The 16902-nt window shown below is 50.8% G+C and overlaps 1 protein-coding gene across 3 annotated transcripts in view; it reads right to left on the minus strand.

The window, feature by feature from the left end:
• Window positions 1-458: 458 nt before the first annotated feature.
• HNF4A (hepatocyte nuclear factor 4 alpha) overlaps window positions 459-16902 on the minus strand; it is an 18369-nt gene continuing 1925 nt past the window's right edge. Inside the window, exons 2-10 of one of the 3 annotated variants that reach the window (XM_009282193.1) lie at window positions 14215-14389; window positions 12310-12404; window positions 9707-9813; window positions 7266-7421; window positions 3874-3961; window positions 3190-3345; window positions 2670-2906; window positions 1655-1777; window positions 459-969 (exon numbers count right to left, since the gene is read on the minus strand). In XM_009282193.1, coding sequence (XP_009280468.1) covers window positions 827-969; window positions 1655-1777; window positions 2670-2906; window positions 3190-3345; window positions 3874-3961; window positions 7266-7421; window positions 9707-9813; window positions 12310-12404; window positions 14215-14389 — 1280 coding nt within the window. In that variant the 3' untranslated portion in view covers window positions 459-826. Of the gene's footprint in view, window positions 970-1636; window positions 1778-2669; window positions 2907-3189; window positions 3346-3873; window positions 3962-7265; window positions 7422-9706; window positions 9814-12309; window positions 12405-14214; window positions 14393-16902 lie in introns of all 3 variants that reach the window. The other 2 variants (XM_019472829.1, XM_009282194.1) reach the window with 2 other exon arrangements.

Here is a 16902-nt window from a genome sequence, read left to right on the forward strand (position 1 = left end):
TTAGCTGAAATCTCCTGAATCCCATGGTCCCCCAACTTCCCAGTCCAGGTAGCGAGGAGGCAGTAGTGGTGTAAGGGAAGGATTTGGCAGTGGTTGCCTCTCTGAGCCCTGTGGTGGGAGGGCAGTCCTGGCACAGAAATAGCAAAACCTGTCAAAAGGCAGAAGGATCCAAATAGTGGAGAATCCTGGTGGGCCAGACTTTGCCCCAGTATCAGCTGAACAGATTTGTTAGACCTGGCTGGGGGGGTTAGTTTGCTGGAGGGTGACACCATGCAAAGACCTGGGACTAGCCAAGGCTGAGGAGCGGTTCTGCCACTGCTGCCTGGGCAAAACCCGTGTGCTTCACCTGCTGCGATGCTCCTGGGGGAGCTTCCATCTCCATCAAGCTTGGCTGGACTGGGGACTGTGGGGAGCTGGCATGGCTGTGGGAGGGAAGCCCTCCATTCACACAGCACAGTGAATCGCTTGTTCTCAGGGTCTGGTGTGTGCTGAACCAACGCTGAGAGGTGGCAATGGGGGAACAGCCAGTCCCCAGTCAGTCACTGCAACCTCCCCACGGAGGGAGGCAGAAATCTGGCCCTTCTTACAAGGACTGAGGGTTTCAGTAAGGCTTCAACCTTAGTTCTGGGACTGGGGGCTGCCCATGGCACATGCTGTCCGTAGCTGCAGGAAGACAGCTTTTGGTGGTGGTGGACTAGTCCAATAAGCAAGTCCGTGTGTTTGCGCCCAAGGACCTCTGGATGGCTTCTCTTTTCACAGTGGCAGAGTCAATTCAGGCTTTTCTCCCACACGGTCTTCTAAACGAGGCCAGCTGGTCTGCAGATTGCTAGATGACCTCCTGTTTCGTGATGGCGGGTTGCGGGATGGAGGTGGGCTGTTTTGCCACGGTTGCAATGGCTCCGGGCAGCAGCTTGTATTGCTCTGGTCCTGAGCCCGCAGGTGGAGATGGCTGTGGGGTTTCTGGAGTAGCTACAGAGAGAGAAAGAAAATTAGAAGACTTGACAGCACTGGGATCTGTCCTCAGTCGTGCCAGGTGCAGGTGTGAGCAAAGCAAAGGCTCTGTAGCTCCTAATGGCTTGTGTGTTTGCTGCAAGGCAGCCTGGACACACATGCACAGTTAGATGCCCTGGAAGCGCCACGATAACAAACATCGAATGAGGGGAGCTACTGGCATTTTGACCTGTACTGGCCACTTTTTTGGTCAGCTGAGGTCATCTCAGCCCAAATTGCCAAGTGGTGGCTCCATGTGGTGGCCCTATGTGCTGGACCAGATTCTCCTGTGTTTTTGCAGCGGGCAAAGTGAGATGTGTCTGAACCATTCAAGGGAAGGGGAGCCGTTCTGCTGATTTCAGTAGGCACTGGATGGGATCATTCATCCCTAAATTTAAGGGCCATGTAAAAGTTACAAGTCTGCCAGGGAACATCTTGTTGAATCAGTTAGTTTAGCCCAATCTAATCTAACCCACCTCTCTGTTTGTCTTTCCCTCCTTTCTGCATAGGAATTTCTCACACACTCATTATCAGAGATTCTGTCTTGCATGGAAATTTCTTTGCAAGGTAGAAACTACCTCCACAGGCATGCTGGAAAGCTCTTGGTTTCTCCTGAGAGCTCTCTGTCATCTCTGGCAATACTTACACATCTGACAATACTTACACATCTGCCCATTGTGCATCTGAGGAGGCATTGTGTTGGCCACAATGACGTTTGTTCCCAGGTTCTCCTGGATCAGATGAGGGTGCAGGGGGTGGTGAGCATGCGGCGTTTCACTTGATGAGCCTAAAAATGTGCATATGACATTAATTGCCACGATGACAGAAGGAGACAGTTCAGATGGGCAGACCCACTGCACCAAAATGTCCAAGGCTTTGTGCATGATCAGCTTGTGCATATGTGATTGGAGCGCACCCTTCCCATTTTCCTCCATGGATGCCTTGGGCTCACTAACCCGTGCCTGCTGCCTGCATTTCCTCTTATACAGGATTATATTCCTCTCCTCCTGAGTCACACCTCCACGTAAAGAATAGCACGGTGGCAACTTCTCACTTTGTTTTGTCCCATTGGGTGCTCCCAGTAGAAAATCTGGGACACTCTTTCAACCTGAGCTTTCAGACCCTTTTGTTTTGATGACTCCCTTCTGACACAGAGGGTTACTGAAACAGCTGACTGGCAGGAGTTTGGGGGTTGCGCAGCAAAGCTTGTCTTCATGCAGAGGGCTGGGGACACCTCTCTGTAAATAGGTGCACAGCTAATGCATCTCTTTAGGTGAATAGAAATGGAGGACCCTTTGTTACCATTGCCAATGACAGGGGGAGATGATTTTGTCTGAGTCAATGGCTAACCTGCATACAGGCTGTCTCCACCTTTTTTGGGTGATGGCTGATGGCTATAGAGATTCTCAAGGGGATGGTGATCAGGGAACACTGAGAGGCCTCTTGTAGGACCCTCAAGTACTCACCTCCCAGCAGCATCTCCTGCAGCAGGTTGTCGATCTTAGCCATGCCAAAGAGCTTGACAAACTGGATTTGTTCTATCATCTGCCAGGTGATGCTCTGCAGCATACAGGCTGTCTCCACCTTTTTTGGGTAGGGAACGATGGCTATAGAGATTCTCAAGGGGATGGTGATCAGGGAACACTGAGAGGCCTCTTGTAGGACCCTCAAGTACTCACCTCCCAGCAGCATCTCCTGCAGCAGGTTGTCGATCTTAGCCATGCCAAAGAGCTTGACAAACTGGATTTGTTCTATCATCTGCCAGGTGATGCTCTGCAGCACAGGCAGCAGCAGCAGCAGCTCCCCAAAGCGGCCCCGTGAGTCATATTGCCGGTCATTGATGTAGTCCTCCAGGCTGACCTGCACCTGGTACCGCATCCGCTTGATCTTGGAGGGGTCACTCAGTCCTTTGGCATCTGAAAAACCCACAGAGCAAACTATCCAGGCTGCTTCCCTAGGAACTGCCCTTCAGTAATAGCATGAAGTCTCAGTGCAGGCTGAGGTGAGCGGTCTCTGATTCTCTATCGTCTGCTGTAATGGGTGTTTTTTCTCTATTTAGGCTGACTTCTCCCCTCCCTCTAAGAACACTTTGGTCCAGAGAGGAGACCAGGCAGCATTTCCACAACTCAGGACCAGTATTAGTCGGCATAACCCAGACTAGTCCCCTCTGATGGTAACCCTCACCAAGCTGGAGCATACCTGGGTCGAAGAAGATGATGGCTTTCAAGCAGGCATATTCATTATCGTCTATCTGCAGCTCCTGGAAGGGGAGGACCAGCTCGTCCAGGATGCGGATGGCCACACGGTTCACCTCCACCAGTTCGGGGCAGTTCCGCGGGATGATGTGGTCATTTCCTTTGGACAAGCAGCACAGAGACCATCACCTTGTCATTGCCCAAGACTTATCAAGGGTGGCAAGGAGTTCAAAACCCAGGTAACCAATGCTGAGATAATTTTGAGGGTGGAGGACTTAAGAAGTTCCTCCTTCTGCCCCTTCCCTGGCTCAGCCTGCCAGAAATGCCGATCTCTGTTGCCAGAGCAGCCTCTCCTTACTCAGGAGTCACTCAAGCAAGGAAAAGCTTACCGAAGAGCGAGCGCCTTTTTCTTAAGCACGCCACACCCTGCTTACACAAACCAGGGCGGGGGGGGCGGCAATGTGAATGTTCATAGTCCCTCAACTTTGCCACATGTCGTGGCCTTGATGTGAATGTCAGCCAGGCCTAGCGGCACCCAAAGGTTGTGCTAGGTTCGCTAAAATACAGAAGAGCTCAAGCCACGCCCCTGCAAAAAGGATGCCCGCAAACACTGAACCACCCTCTCCTTCACAGCAGCAGGGAAGCTTCACAGAAGCAGATGGGCCGGGAGCAGAAGTGCACTCTTTACCTAGCAGCAAGACATCCTTGAACACCATGGACCTCTTGGCAGCTCCCAGTAACAGATGTTCTCCTGCATGTGCTCGCAGCAGTGCTACCTGCAAGGGCAGGGAAAAGTTGTTTGGGTGATGCAGAGATGGAGATAAGGCTGTAATTTCACGTAAGTAAGAGGGAAAGCCCAGCATTTCTGTACTGCACTCAAGGATGGGGAGCGAGATCCCTTCTCCAGTCACAGTCAGAGAAAGAGGTCATAAACAGCTATAAATCCAGCAGAACCAGTAGATAATAGGCAGCACCTGAAACATCCCGTATTCGTGACACGTCATGAGCAAGACCATGCTAGACTGTCCCAGGACCTCACGCCAGCAGTGGGACATGTTCACAGTGGGCCGTTTGCAGACAAGGCAACTCCTACCAAGTGCAGAACCAGGGACCATGCTCCAGCCTGGGAAGTGGGGAGAAGTACGATCCACTACTGCGGACAGTTGCTGTCCCTCTGGGCCGTGCCCACCTCCCACTGAAATCACGCTCATGGGGACCCACGTCTGCCCAGCTGGTGGGGTCACCCTCTGGTCATTCGTTCCCTCCGCCGCAATGGGCATTTGGGCCAGGGAAGCCAAAGGGATGTTTTTCTGCCCTGACGTTAATGATTGAAGTATTTCATTTTACACCCTCCAGTGCCTCCTGAGAATGTCCTGAATCTTTTGCCCTCCTTCAGTTAAAAATTTCAGAGATTTAGGCAGAAACAGAAGTTAACGATTGGACAGCCTGACACAGAGGCTTCTTAATGTCCAGCCAGGAGCCTCTGCTGGAGAAAACAATCATTAAACATTAATGGAGAGATTCTGAAAAGTGTGTCCTGATGGGAATGGTCCCCTTTTCCAGTGTGTTATCCCTCAGCATCTGACAAAGCCAAGAGAAGTTTTGCCCTACCAGAAATGCCAGGACGACGTGTGACCCGTAGAAGAGAGCTCTGGTTAGAAAAGATGCTGATGTCTGAGAGAGGGATTTTTTTTGCAGAGGGTGAAAAAGAGTTATGCAAAATAAACAGAGTGGAGGTCCTTGCAAAAAGACTACGCACACATGATACTGGGGAACCTTTATCTATATGCCAAAATCTAGCCTCTCTCTATCGCTATCCAAACATGGGCGGATGTGTTAGCTGAGCTGCTTGTAATTACCAGAGCTGCAAAAAACTGAGCCTTCCTATCTGACGAAACTTTGAGAAGGATGGAAAAACTGCAAGTCCCAAGGGGGAGCAAAGCCTTCACGTAGAAATTTCCTGCCTAATGCAAATTCAAGAAAGCTCAGTTTGAAACCACCATTTTTGTTTCCATAAAATTTGCTCGTTTGAGCAGGGTTAAAGTAAATTACTTCAACAAGGCAAAGCCATCTCATTTGATATTTGTTCTTGCAGTGATCAACCTGAGAGATATCATCCCATTGTGAACTAGGATAAATATAAAAGTTGTAACACAACAAAGTAGCACTTTAACTTTGAAATGAAATGGCTTTGCCCCACCAAACCCAGTACTTTGACATTTTGGTGCAGAGGAAGAATGAGGGCTTGGGTATGACCTTTCCTATAAAAATGTTGGCAGAGATGATTCATGCTCAGGCAATATTTTAATGACAATGTAACAGCGTTTCCCAAGATTAAATGTTCCCACTGGACATGTCTTGACTGGCTCTCATGCCCCTTAGGCAGCTGGCTTGCACGTAGTTTTGTTCATTCCTGCTCCCTGGCATTTCTGTCCTTCCTCCTGCACTCCCCTGAGTATCTGCTGCCTCTGTTCTCACCCCGTCCTTCGAAAGCACAGATGGCATTAATTGATTAGTTTTAACGCAGCACAGTCTTTTCTCTCAAGCCCTCTGGGACAGATTGGGAGCTGCTCATGATGGGGGATGGCTGGTCCTAACAGAAGACCTATTTCAGTCGAGACGAGCCTGTGGAGCATGCTGAGAGCAGCCTCTCCTCTGTGGGAAGGCAGGGTTCAGACAATGCCATCTTTAGGCTTTGTTTTCTTCTTTGAGAAATTTTGCAGCCCCACAATTGTAAAATGAGCTCACGTGGAAACTGCTGTAGTGTGCAGAGTTATTAACCAGGTTTACTGCCTCTGTTCCAAATGGCACAAGGATGCAATGGGTTATGCAGCGCTGCCCGAGCCTCCGCTGGGCTGCAGCCTGTTTGCTGTGTAAATGTCATTTGCCATTGGAGTCCATTTTGTTTTTCATAATTTTTGAGTTGTATTTGCCTTAGGAGTTTAACAGATTTCCTACCATTTCAAACAGTTTAGCACTCCCACACAATGGCAAAGAGGGAAATATGCTCTGTGTTAACAGCACTGAATTCCCCGGGGCTTTGGGCTGCTGGGTTATTACTGAAGATCTCAGTTTTAGGATTTAGGGATTTTTGATCAGCCGGATGCTCTCACTTTCTGGATATCCTTTTTCTTCATGATGTAAAAATTACCTCTGGATCAATAGGGCTGGAGACTGATCCTAGCTGAAGAGGACCCATGCTGGTTTTGTGACCGAACGCTGGGAAGATTGGAAATACCTTCCTACCTGTAACAGGACCTGTGCTGGCCACTGCCAGAAATGCTATACCCTGCCAGAAGTGCTATCCCTTCCCTCTGGAGCCTCCCCACCATCCACACATGCTTTTCAAGGCTGGGCACGCATCATGTCCTGCAACATCTGCTGCAGACCTCTGAAATTTACTTACACAGGAGACACCTCCTTGTATCTCTCTGAGGTTACCCGAGATCCTGCAGTATAGGTTTACAGAGGATTTCAAACCACTGTGCTTATCTTGGTTATGGAATCAGCAAATGCCATTTTAGTAATTTGTGTTAAATGCAAATATATTTCTGTTTTTAACTCTGAAGAGAGATTTTCTTATTGCCTTGGGAGCAAACTTGTGTTTAGTTTCAATAATTCCACACCAGGAGAATGGATACAAACATATCCCCAGGCAAGAAGCAGAAAGAAAGATAGACAGGCAGATTTGGTTTTAAGTCTTGAGCAGACCTTAGGCTAGAAATCTGTCCTACTAAGTCTGATTACCCTAAGTATTTGTATAGCACTTCAAGTTTTCAAAGTGCTGCACAAACTATAATTAATAAATCACTGACTGATAGACCCATGCAAAATGCGCACCTGATTATGGACCTAATTTGAGCTCAGTGTTATCATGACTGTGCTCATTGACTGATTAGCTGCACATGCAAATGGCCTGTGCTGGCATTGTATGGATGCCGTTCCCAATCAGCTGCAGCAGTCAGGATAACAGAGTGGACAATGCACATTTTCTTTGAAGGTCTCAGCTGCCTGGCTCTCCTTCGGCTCCCCACTGCCTTCACCCGGGCAGAGCGAGGTGGGGTGGATGGGGGGACTTGCCTGGTCATCCAGGGGCAGCTCGCAGAAGGCAGGGATGTACTTGGCCCACTCCACCAGCACTAGAAGCTGCTGCTTCATGGACTCGCACACGTCGGAGATGTTGGCAATCTTCTTCCCTCGGATGTCTCCGTTGATCACAGGAACCGGGGATGATATCTGGAAGGAGATAAGAGATCCTTCAGCTTTCAGCGCCACGGAGGAAACATAGACAGGAAAATCCCCAGCCCATGGGTTGTGTTGATGCACACTCCAGCATCAAAGATTATTTTTTTCTGTTGCACATCCAGCCCCCGGAATATGTGGCCCAGCACAACTCATTTAAATTGAGATCAGCCTGGGGATCTGTGAACATGAAATGCTTCAGAGCTGAGGCTGTGGATCACCTTGGTAAACTGTCATGCCTTGAATAGACTGGAAAGCACAGAAGAAATGTTTCTAAAGCCAAGGTCTTCCTCCCACTGAACAAATGTGCTCGGTCAAGATCCAGGAGGGAACAGAGGGGCTCATGTAGCAGTCAGCCTCACCATTAGCAAGGACACGTCCACTCAGTGCCGCTGCACAAGCAACTTGGTCCCATCAAAGGGCAGAGAGCTGCTCCCCCTTCTACCCCGCTCCAGAGCCAGTGCTTGGCCAGACCTGCCTTGTCTGCTTTGGACAGGAGACACGCAGGCTCTACTTCTCCTCCTGTCTGAGTCAGCATGAGCACAAGAAGTCTCTGCTGAAGGTAGCTTTCCAGGTCTGACATCGCTTTCTGTGAGCACCAGGTCAGTAATATTTGACATTACCCAATTTGAAATGCGAAAGACAGACTTTAAAAACAACAACCTCCCACCTCCCCCCAGCTTTTAGGCCCTTTTGGCAAAACTGCGCATGTGCAAACATGCCCACAACACAGGTCACATTTTTTACATGGCGAATTATTTGTGATTGCAGAGGCAAATGGGGCCATTTCATTTGCAAAGGACAAGCCTGACAACTCTGCAAGTACCGTCACACAGGGCTGGAAAGAACATCTCCCCCAAACCAGGCACCCAACCTCCTGCCCGGTTCTCATGCATAGCTGCACACCCAGCTCATCTGAAAAGTTGCCCTTAGTCACTACTTTATCCTCATGCTTCTGTAAGCAATTAACTCAACCCCATCGCTGCCCTCCGCCTGCCCTCGCTGCTCTTGTACAACATCAGCTCTTCCTGTCCTGTTCCTGCCAGCATTTTCAGCTTGGACCCTGCCAGCCTCCCCAAGGAAATGGAGTTCAAATGCCACCTGCATTTTTTTTTTTTTTTCAGGTTGCATTACCTGGAAGCTTTCCAGCTCTCAAGCTATTATTGAATAAATAAGATTGTAAAAATCTCACCATGTATTACCCTAATCAGAGAGCCCGGAAGGCTTAGCAAATAAATAAAGACCTCTGAGTGAGTGACCCAAGATCTTGGAGAAAGCAGCTCCTCAGCAGTATCTTGTTCTAATTAGCTAGGCACATAAAAGTTACCAATTACCGTGCTGGAGCCTGCCTTGTTTAATGAGTCGCTCTGTGGGAGGGCAGGAGCTCCCCTGAATTTGTCAATGGTTGTAGTTTTTATCAGCAGACCCTGCTCAAGACTTACATATGATGCCACTGCAGGACTCAGAGTCCCGGAAATGTCTTTCCCTTGTAGATCCGGTGACTTGAGACCCCATTATCTCACACCTCTGGGAACAGCACGAATATTACTTTTATAGGGTATATTAGGGCCTGCGTAGGACAAGGTAAGACGTGGGATGAGGTTGGATATGCTTCTTGTGTACAGGATTGGCCCTTGGCCCTTCTGGCATATCCTCTCCTCGGGGAGGTGGACCTTACAGCCTGAGCCCTAGCGTGGAGCCCAGACCACGGCACGTCCTGTCCTGGAGCATCTCCCAGGGCAGCCTTCAGGGTAATATGACCCTTGAAGCAAGGAAGGACATGGACTGCCAACTCGAACCCCTCTTCATTTTCCCCGGGACAAGGAGTGCTGCTCTCCCCAGCTCCCATGAAGAGTGGCAGCTCTTGCCTCCAGCACAGCCCCATCCTCACCACTTGTTCTCGCAGACGAACCCTCCCCGCAGCCTGTGCGCTCCCGTCCTGTCCTGTGTCCTCCCAGACAGTGCTGATCTGATGTACACCATTTGCAATATCCAGATTCTTAAATGGCAGTAATCTTTTCAGGTAAACGCTCTAGGATATAAGTTCTGGCAGTATGCTTGTGGAAAGGGGGAATTTCTAGCAAACACTGGAAAGAATATCTGCATAAAACAAGCATGAAACTGATTCTTCGTGAAACTGTGCAGGAAGGCAGAATCCAAAGTTCCTAACAGCCGATGGGGAAGGGAGACTGTTAAAATAGCTATTAATACTCAGCTGGCTCTACTGGCCAGATAGTGCCTGATGCTTTTGTATTTGCCGAAGAAGAAAGAAGAGGTACCTGTTGTGCCAGGACTTCTGCCTGCAGTAAGACATTAATGGAGGGCAAGCTGCTGTCTTCGTAACTTGACCTCCGGGTGCTGATTCGGTCCCGTTCATTTTGTACAGCTGCAAGAGAGTATTTTGGCTGAGCTGCAGGTTGTCCGTGGCAATGCACATTGAAAGCTAGCACAGGCTTTTGGCGTTCCCCTTCCTTAGCTGCAGTTTCCCAGCTTCCCTGCCTGGCAGGGCGGAGGTGCCGCTGCGTCTGGTTTGTGACGGGATGCCTGTGAGAGCTGACTGCATCTGGTGGTTCTGTTTTCACATTCGCTTTATTAGGCTTTCCTGGGATGGGGTCGTTTCAGAACCCAAACACCTGGTTCAAAGCCTGTAGAGTTCAATGGGAAAGTTTCCTTTCAAAGGATCTGGCTCTGAGTTTTTTGATTTCAAGATATGGGGTCTGAAACGGTGGCCATGCTCACGCGTGCAGCCCAAAGCTTATGTGTGAAATGGAGGAGTCGAGCATCTGCATGGCTTCTCTGCCTGTCCACATGACTTCTGTGAGCTCCGTTTGGGAGGCTCTTGCGCTGGGTAGGTGCAGTTGGAAAACTTCCGTCTAAGCTACAATAAGGAAGGAAGTGCAGAACAGTTCCTACTTATCTATCCAGAGCAACAGAGCGCTCATACCTTATTGTAAAGAGAGTCCCAGGACAGGTTTGACCCCAACGTGCCTCCCTGCTTGGTCTAATCTTGAGGACTCGGGCTTTGAGTCTAGTGCGGCAGCCAGAGCAGAAGCAGTAGTGCTGAGGGGGAGGATTTGCCTCTCTATCTGCCACGAGGCCGTGGGCTGGCCGTAACTCACCACGGCCATGCCAGTCAAAGCCATCTGCTCAACTAAGGTATTGATCGATGGCAGGGGAAACAGAACAGTCCCTGCCTTAGGCTGGTGGCTCTCGGGATTGATATGTTCTCAATGTATAAATCCACCTGATAAAAAGCAATAATGAGGCTGGGCCAAAAGAAAAGCCCTGCAGTCAGCGGCTGTAAATAGGAGCTCTCAAGGTTATGCCGCTTGTTATCAGTAGCAGGCCCCCGAGTTCAGTCACGCCATGATGTTTTCAAAATGTTTGCTCAGTATTAGCTGGTCATGCACCTAATGTAACTTCTATTGAATATTAACAGACAGCAGCAAAGCTCTGGGCATGGGATGAGCAGGCGCCGCAGGGAGAGGAGGATTCCTACGTTCTTCAGGAAAAGTCAAGCCGAGTTCCTTGCAATATCTCATCCCCTTTAACAGGGAAGAAATGTTCCCGCTCAGAGGTGTTCCCGCAGACCGGTGTTCCTGGGGAAGCTGCCCAGGTACTGCTGGTACTTCCCTGTTGTCTTCAAAGATCCCGTTTCTCCTAAGTTTCTCCTCGAGGGGGTGTGAACTGGGGGGAGCACAGGGTTTAATTTCTCTACCTGGAATAACAGGGCCAAATGCCTCCCGGTTGTCCCTCTGCAGACATCAACGGGGTGAGCTCTGCGGGGTGCCAGGCAGCTCCTCTGGGCTGCTCCTGGCAGTTTGTCCCTCAACCAGCAGGACCACCAGTGGGGCCACCAGCAGGACCACAGCAGCCCCAGGTTTCCTTGCCACTGTGAATACACCTGAGAACTAAGCAGGGCTAAACAAGGGGTGAATCCTGTCCTGTCGTGTCCGAGTCATGGGGACCTGGAAGGGCTGCAGAGGCAGAGAGGCAGGGAAGTTGGTGGGGTGAGCCTGGGCCATGCAGGGGGGTGGGTATCTTTACTCATTTCATATGGAGTTAAATAGCCAAAATGCTCCACCTTGCTCTGGGTCTGGGTCTGGTCTGGGTCTGCTGTGGCTGATGTACCAGATAAAACTAAACTCTCTGCAGAGTGTCAGCAAGAACCTATATGTACATTAGGAAAAAAAGGGGCAAAATGACAGCTGGACCTTTGCCAGACTCACCCATCCAGCTGTGGATTTCATGGTGACTCTGGGGCAACAGCACTTAAAGCAGTTTTTCCAAAGTGTTTCCAAATTTCCAGGCCTTCTCTGAAGTTTCTGCTTCTCACTGATGTTGAGAAGCGTTCCCCAACCGCTCAGATGCCCTGGCTACGTGGGAGCACAGGTGATGTGTGTGTCAGTGTGAGCGAGAGTGCGCTGAAGGGGCCCGGGTGTGATTTGTATGTACAAGCACAGGCAGTTCTGAGACGCAAGCATGGCCCTGCAGCGCTCTCGTGGGCTTGTCTTTGCTGGCATTTTGAGAGGTGCCCTGAGAAGGGGCACTGAAATTGAATTTGGGAGCACGCAGGGCCCCCATGCCTTGCCCTCAACTGTTGGGACGATGGCTGCTTGCAAGGACTTCGCATGGGTGGGAGTGGACAGGTTGGGCACATGCAAGGCTCATGACTGGAGGCCAAAACTCTCCCTAAACCCGCCTGAGATGGGGGTCTGGATCTGTGCACAGGAGAGGACTGTGGAGGGAAGACAGGGCTAAGATGGCTGGGCGAGCGTGCACATGGCAGGGACTGGCCTTGGGCTGCGAGGGCTTCCTCAAACGTATGCAGCTAGCGCGACTGCTGCTGGGGGGAGCGCGGGGAAGCCACACTGTCACCCACCTTCCTTCTTCATTCCTGCTCGGAAGCACTTCTTAAGCCTGCAGTACCGGCACTGGTTTCTTTTGTCTTTGTCTACCACACACTGCCTGTTAAACCTGGGAAGAAAGAGAGGTGTGAGGAGCAGCAAGACTGAGCCTGAAGGCAGGACAAGACAGAGCCCCAAGCTCCAAGATAAGCTCAGAGCAGGTTCCCAGAGGCTCACCCTGAGAAAGGAGCCCTGGTCTGTGCAATTTCCACACTTGCTTTAACCTGAGGTTTCTTCTTTGCACTGAACATCTCGGCCCTCTGCTCTACCTCTGCATGTTCAGTAAGGACGGACTAGAGCTGACAGTCGTATGCAGGAGCTCAGGCTGCTGGTCTTACTAACCACTAGGCATAGGATGCTCATGATGGACTAACAAGCCCCAGTGAAGTTAAAAGTGTGAGCCAAGAGGGTCAGAGCCAACTTGGTAGCCTCTGTTTTAAGTTAGATCCCAGTTAGAAGGGAGGAAGAATGCATTTATTCTGAATAAAAAAAGGGTGGAAGGTTGTTCTTGAACTAGTAAGGTTAAGAAGTGGGTTTAAGTCCCTGCATCTCTCCAGGGCTGCGTCTGGGACCCAGGCAGGTTGGTTCTGACCTCTGGACAGCATTGCTGGTGTGCAAACAGCTCTGCAGCCACCTGTGCTTCAAAGAGGACTTGGGAAGCAACCAGCTCCTTCCCTCCACACTTGTATCACCAAATCCATTGCACACAGCGGGGCAAACACTGGTCTCCCATGTGTGTGGCTCTTGCATGCAGCACAAGCCTGGTGGCCATTTGCAGCATGAATTTCACTTGCAAATTTGCTCTAATTTACTGCAGATTGATCAAGCTTGGAAAGTAAAGACAAAGGCGTACAGAGCTGGGAAAGGGCTCCCAGCCGTGCCAAGTTCTGTAGCTTTTGAAAAAGGTTGTTTCTACCACGTTTTTTAAAGCCCCAAGCTAAGATTTGCCCAAATGGATGCCTGAAAGCAGCTTTTTAAGCATTTCTGTAGCACTTCTATAAAAGCCCTAGTCTCCAAAGAATCGGGCACCTTGGCTTTTCCACTGGAGCTGTGGGGAGGAGGCTCCCTGGGCAGCCAGCTTAAATAACCCTGGGGTGCAAGTGATAATGTGCTTCACATACACTCATAAACCTGGGGCTTCTTTCTGTCCCTCAGATTTTAGAGTCATGTTGCTCTTCATGCTCTCCAAGTGGCTGTCAGGCCATCAGGAGTAACTCACTCAAAAAGCCCGAGTGATTTAGACACTCTGAGCTGAGGATTCCTCGGTTTCCTCTGCGACTGTCTATGTGTGGGTTGCTCAGAGCAGGGAGCGGGCAGGTCACAGCCGCTGATGGCGCGGGAGAGCCGCAGGCTACCACCAACGATGCAAGGTGCAGTGCATGAGTTGCAGGAGCAACATGGGTGCCTCATCCTCAGAGACGTGCACGCTATGCTGCCCAGCTTGTTGCTCCTTAGATGTTCTTTTATCATGTAACAGGCAGTGACAGCATTTTAGGTAGATGGCAGACATACTTCCATCTCGTGATGGAGAAGGGATGGGAGGCCACTGAAGTGCCCCTGTAATAGGGCTTCCCCCCTGGCATCACCTTGCTTGCTGGCCGCATCCACGGTTGGCCATATCCACTTGCAAGAACATGTGCTTGGCCCCTACAGAATGGGGCGAGACCTCCTAGTTCCCTGGTAATCACTGGAGGGCAATCCCAGAGTGAGAGCGGTCTCTGACCCTTCCCAGCTGAGGGGTGGGGTCAGGGAAGGTGGTGGGGGACGCAGGGAGGATGAAGAGGATGAAGGAGCACGCTGCTGCGCTTTGAGGGCTTTGCCGTTCAGCTCCTAGGGACTATTTTGTCTCAGCCACACGACTCTGTCCCCTCTGTCCTTACCTGCAGGAGTACATGTGGTTCTTCCGGACGCTTCTCCTGAAGAAGCCTTTGCAGCCATCGCAGCTGGAAGCCCCATAATGCTTCCCCGTGGCGCGGTCCCCGCAGATGGCACACAGCGCGCTCACCCCGATGCTGTTGGAAGTGTTGAGGTTGGCTGCTTCTGATGGAGATGTGTCTGCTTGGGGAAGAACATAGGAAAAAGAAGACGGTGAGACAGCCAGCCATTTCCTAACTCAGTTTCCAGTGAGAGACTTGATTTTTGGAGGAACCAGGCAGCTGCAGCCAGGCTGTGCAGCAGGGGCCGGTCAGAGAGGTGTGTAAGGAGTGGTGGGTGCTCCTAGTGTCTTAAGTCATTGCATTTTGAGTGTGCAAAAGCTCCCTGTGTGCCAGGGTGAGACAGCTCTTCCCAAAGGCCTGACCCCAGCGACGCCTTCAGACAAACCCATTTGCAGGAGTCACAGAGCAGAGCCAAAATTCCTCGGGGATTTGCAGATGCTTTGGTCTGCAGTAGCGCGGCCAGAGAAAAAGCTGGTGCTGAGGTATTACAGCTCAGGGTGAGCAGCTGATTTATTAGAGGGGTGTTTGTGTTATAGCACCGAAAGATCCCAAGACAGCCCTGAGCAGACGCTATCAGAGAAACGAGGTGACCAGCTCCCTTCGCTGGAGAGCCTCTCTGCCAGGCAAGGAGCTCCAGCCTGCACGGCGGTTCTTCAGGAGAACAAGACTTTAAATGCATAACAAACTCAAATGACTTCAGCTGGAAAACTCATGTGGGCAAACGCTACCCATGCAAGGAAGGAGTGATCAAACTAACCCAGAAAGAAAGGGTGACGCTATAGCACGGAGGAGGCTGTACGCTGGGTATCTTCCAGCGTCTGGTAGCACCACAGCTGAGATTGATGTGTCTTACAGTCCTTACAGACCGAGGGGGGCTGGCAGTTGCAGGGCTCTTTTGGGAGGACGGGGAATTGCAGCAGCCTCTGTAGGAAAGGACATCTGAAAGGCTCGAAACCATACAAGCCCTACACTAAAACCCCTCCAGCAAGCCAAACAAACCTCAAGGCTGAAGGGATCAGCCCTTAATTCAGTTGATCTAATTGTCCCCTCCCATGTACATTTTCCTGTATCAGCACAGGCGCATTCCCCTGCCTCAGTGGAAATCCCAGTTGCAAATGATACCCAGGATCTACAAAGCCATAGAAACCTGCTGGGATTTTAATACTTGAGTCTGTTGGTCCCTGGTCTCTGGGTTTGGCAGGGACACAGTTAACTCTCGCCCCGGGAGGGCCACAGCTGCTCCCAGTTGGCACCCAGCAGAAAGGGGGCTGGGTGCTATAAAAAGGCTGGTCCCAGCCAGGCTCTCTTTGGTGGCTGGAGCATGGGTGCTGGGGGTGGGCAAGGCAATGCTGCCTGGGGCAGGGCTGCAATTTTAGCTTTTATTTTGCAGAAAAAGGGGTATCGCAGCAGGCGCTCCACAGCCTGCTCATGCCATCCCTCGGCAGGAGTAACTGGCGTGGATCCAGCAGCGAGCTAGCGCAGGGGATCTTGAGCCAGCCCCTTCCCTGGCTCTGGCAGCACCTTTCATTTCCCTGCCTGCTTTCTGTCTTTCTAATTCCTTGTGTCCCCCCTATATTTCTTTCCGAGTCAGTTTGCTGCCTCTCTCTGTCCCTGCCTGGCACACCCTGTCACACAGCTGCATTTCTGTGCATCCAGCACTGCCTGTGCAAAGCTCCTCTCTCCGCTCCCAAAGCCCTGAGCTCCTCCCAAGCCCGTTCTGGCTGTCTCCTGTCCCTACAAGCAGCTTGCCTCTGAAAACATCCTTCCTCCCAACGCATCCCGAGGGCTCGGCTGGATGAAGGTCATTCCAGAAGGAAAGTTAGATTTCCAGTTTCAGCTAAACATAGGACTTACACGAGAGAAGAAGAGCTGATCTGCCTAGAATCACATTACTTGGGTATCTGTGACAGCCCAGATAAATCCCTTTTTAGCAGTATATCATGCTGTAATCAGATGAACACAGAACAGGAAAAACTGGCACCATTATCAAAGAAATTACAACATCTTAGTCTAATAGCCAACCAAGAATGAAATTATTGCCTAATGGATAATTTTCCAATTAAGTTTATTTCATAGTGCCAGAAATGTGGGCTTCTGACTGCTGCAGTGAAGTGGGTTTAATGGGACTGATTTGGAGTTAAGGCAAATGGAGAAAAGAAAAAAATCCGACTTTAAGTTTGAGGCCTCACAGCTGAGACTTGTGTTAGGACAGGAGCTCCTCGAGAGGTCCCCAAGCCTCTCTGAACACGGGATGTGTTTAGTCTGTGACGGTGGCAAACTTGGTCACTGCTGAGCAGCCACCTGGGCTGGAGCTGCAGAGCTGTGCAGGGCAGGAGCTGAGCTACCCTGCAGTCCTCGGCCAGAAAAGGAGGTTTTGCAGGCGGAGGTGCAGGCAGTTGCTGGAGTGCCAAAGCAGCCCTGGAGGCGAGACCTGCCCCTGCTCTGGAGCCGGGCAGAGGAGGAGAAGAGGTGTTGGTGCAGCCTGACCCAGCTGACTCCTCCACCCCTAGGGCATATTTCATATCGCACCTGATCTCGTCATATAAAATTATCATGTCCCTCTGTCCCGTGGAGCCCTCGGTCTGGGGGGGGCGAGTTGCAGCCCCCCACGCAGGAGCTTGTGCGTGCTGG

The sequence above is a fragment of the Aptenodytes forsteri genome, unplaced genomic scaffold, assembly GCF_000699145.1.
Source record: "Aptenodytes forsteri isolate BGI_AS27 unplaced genomic scaffold, ASM69914v1 Scaffold149, whole genome shotgun sequence".
NCBI classification, from domain to species: domain Eukaryota; kingdom Metazoa; phylum Chordata; class Aves; order Sphenisciformes; family Spheniscidae; genus Aptenodytes; species Aptenodytes forsteri.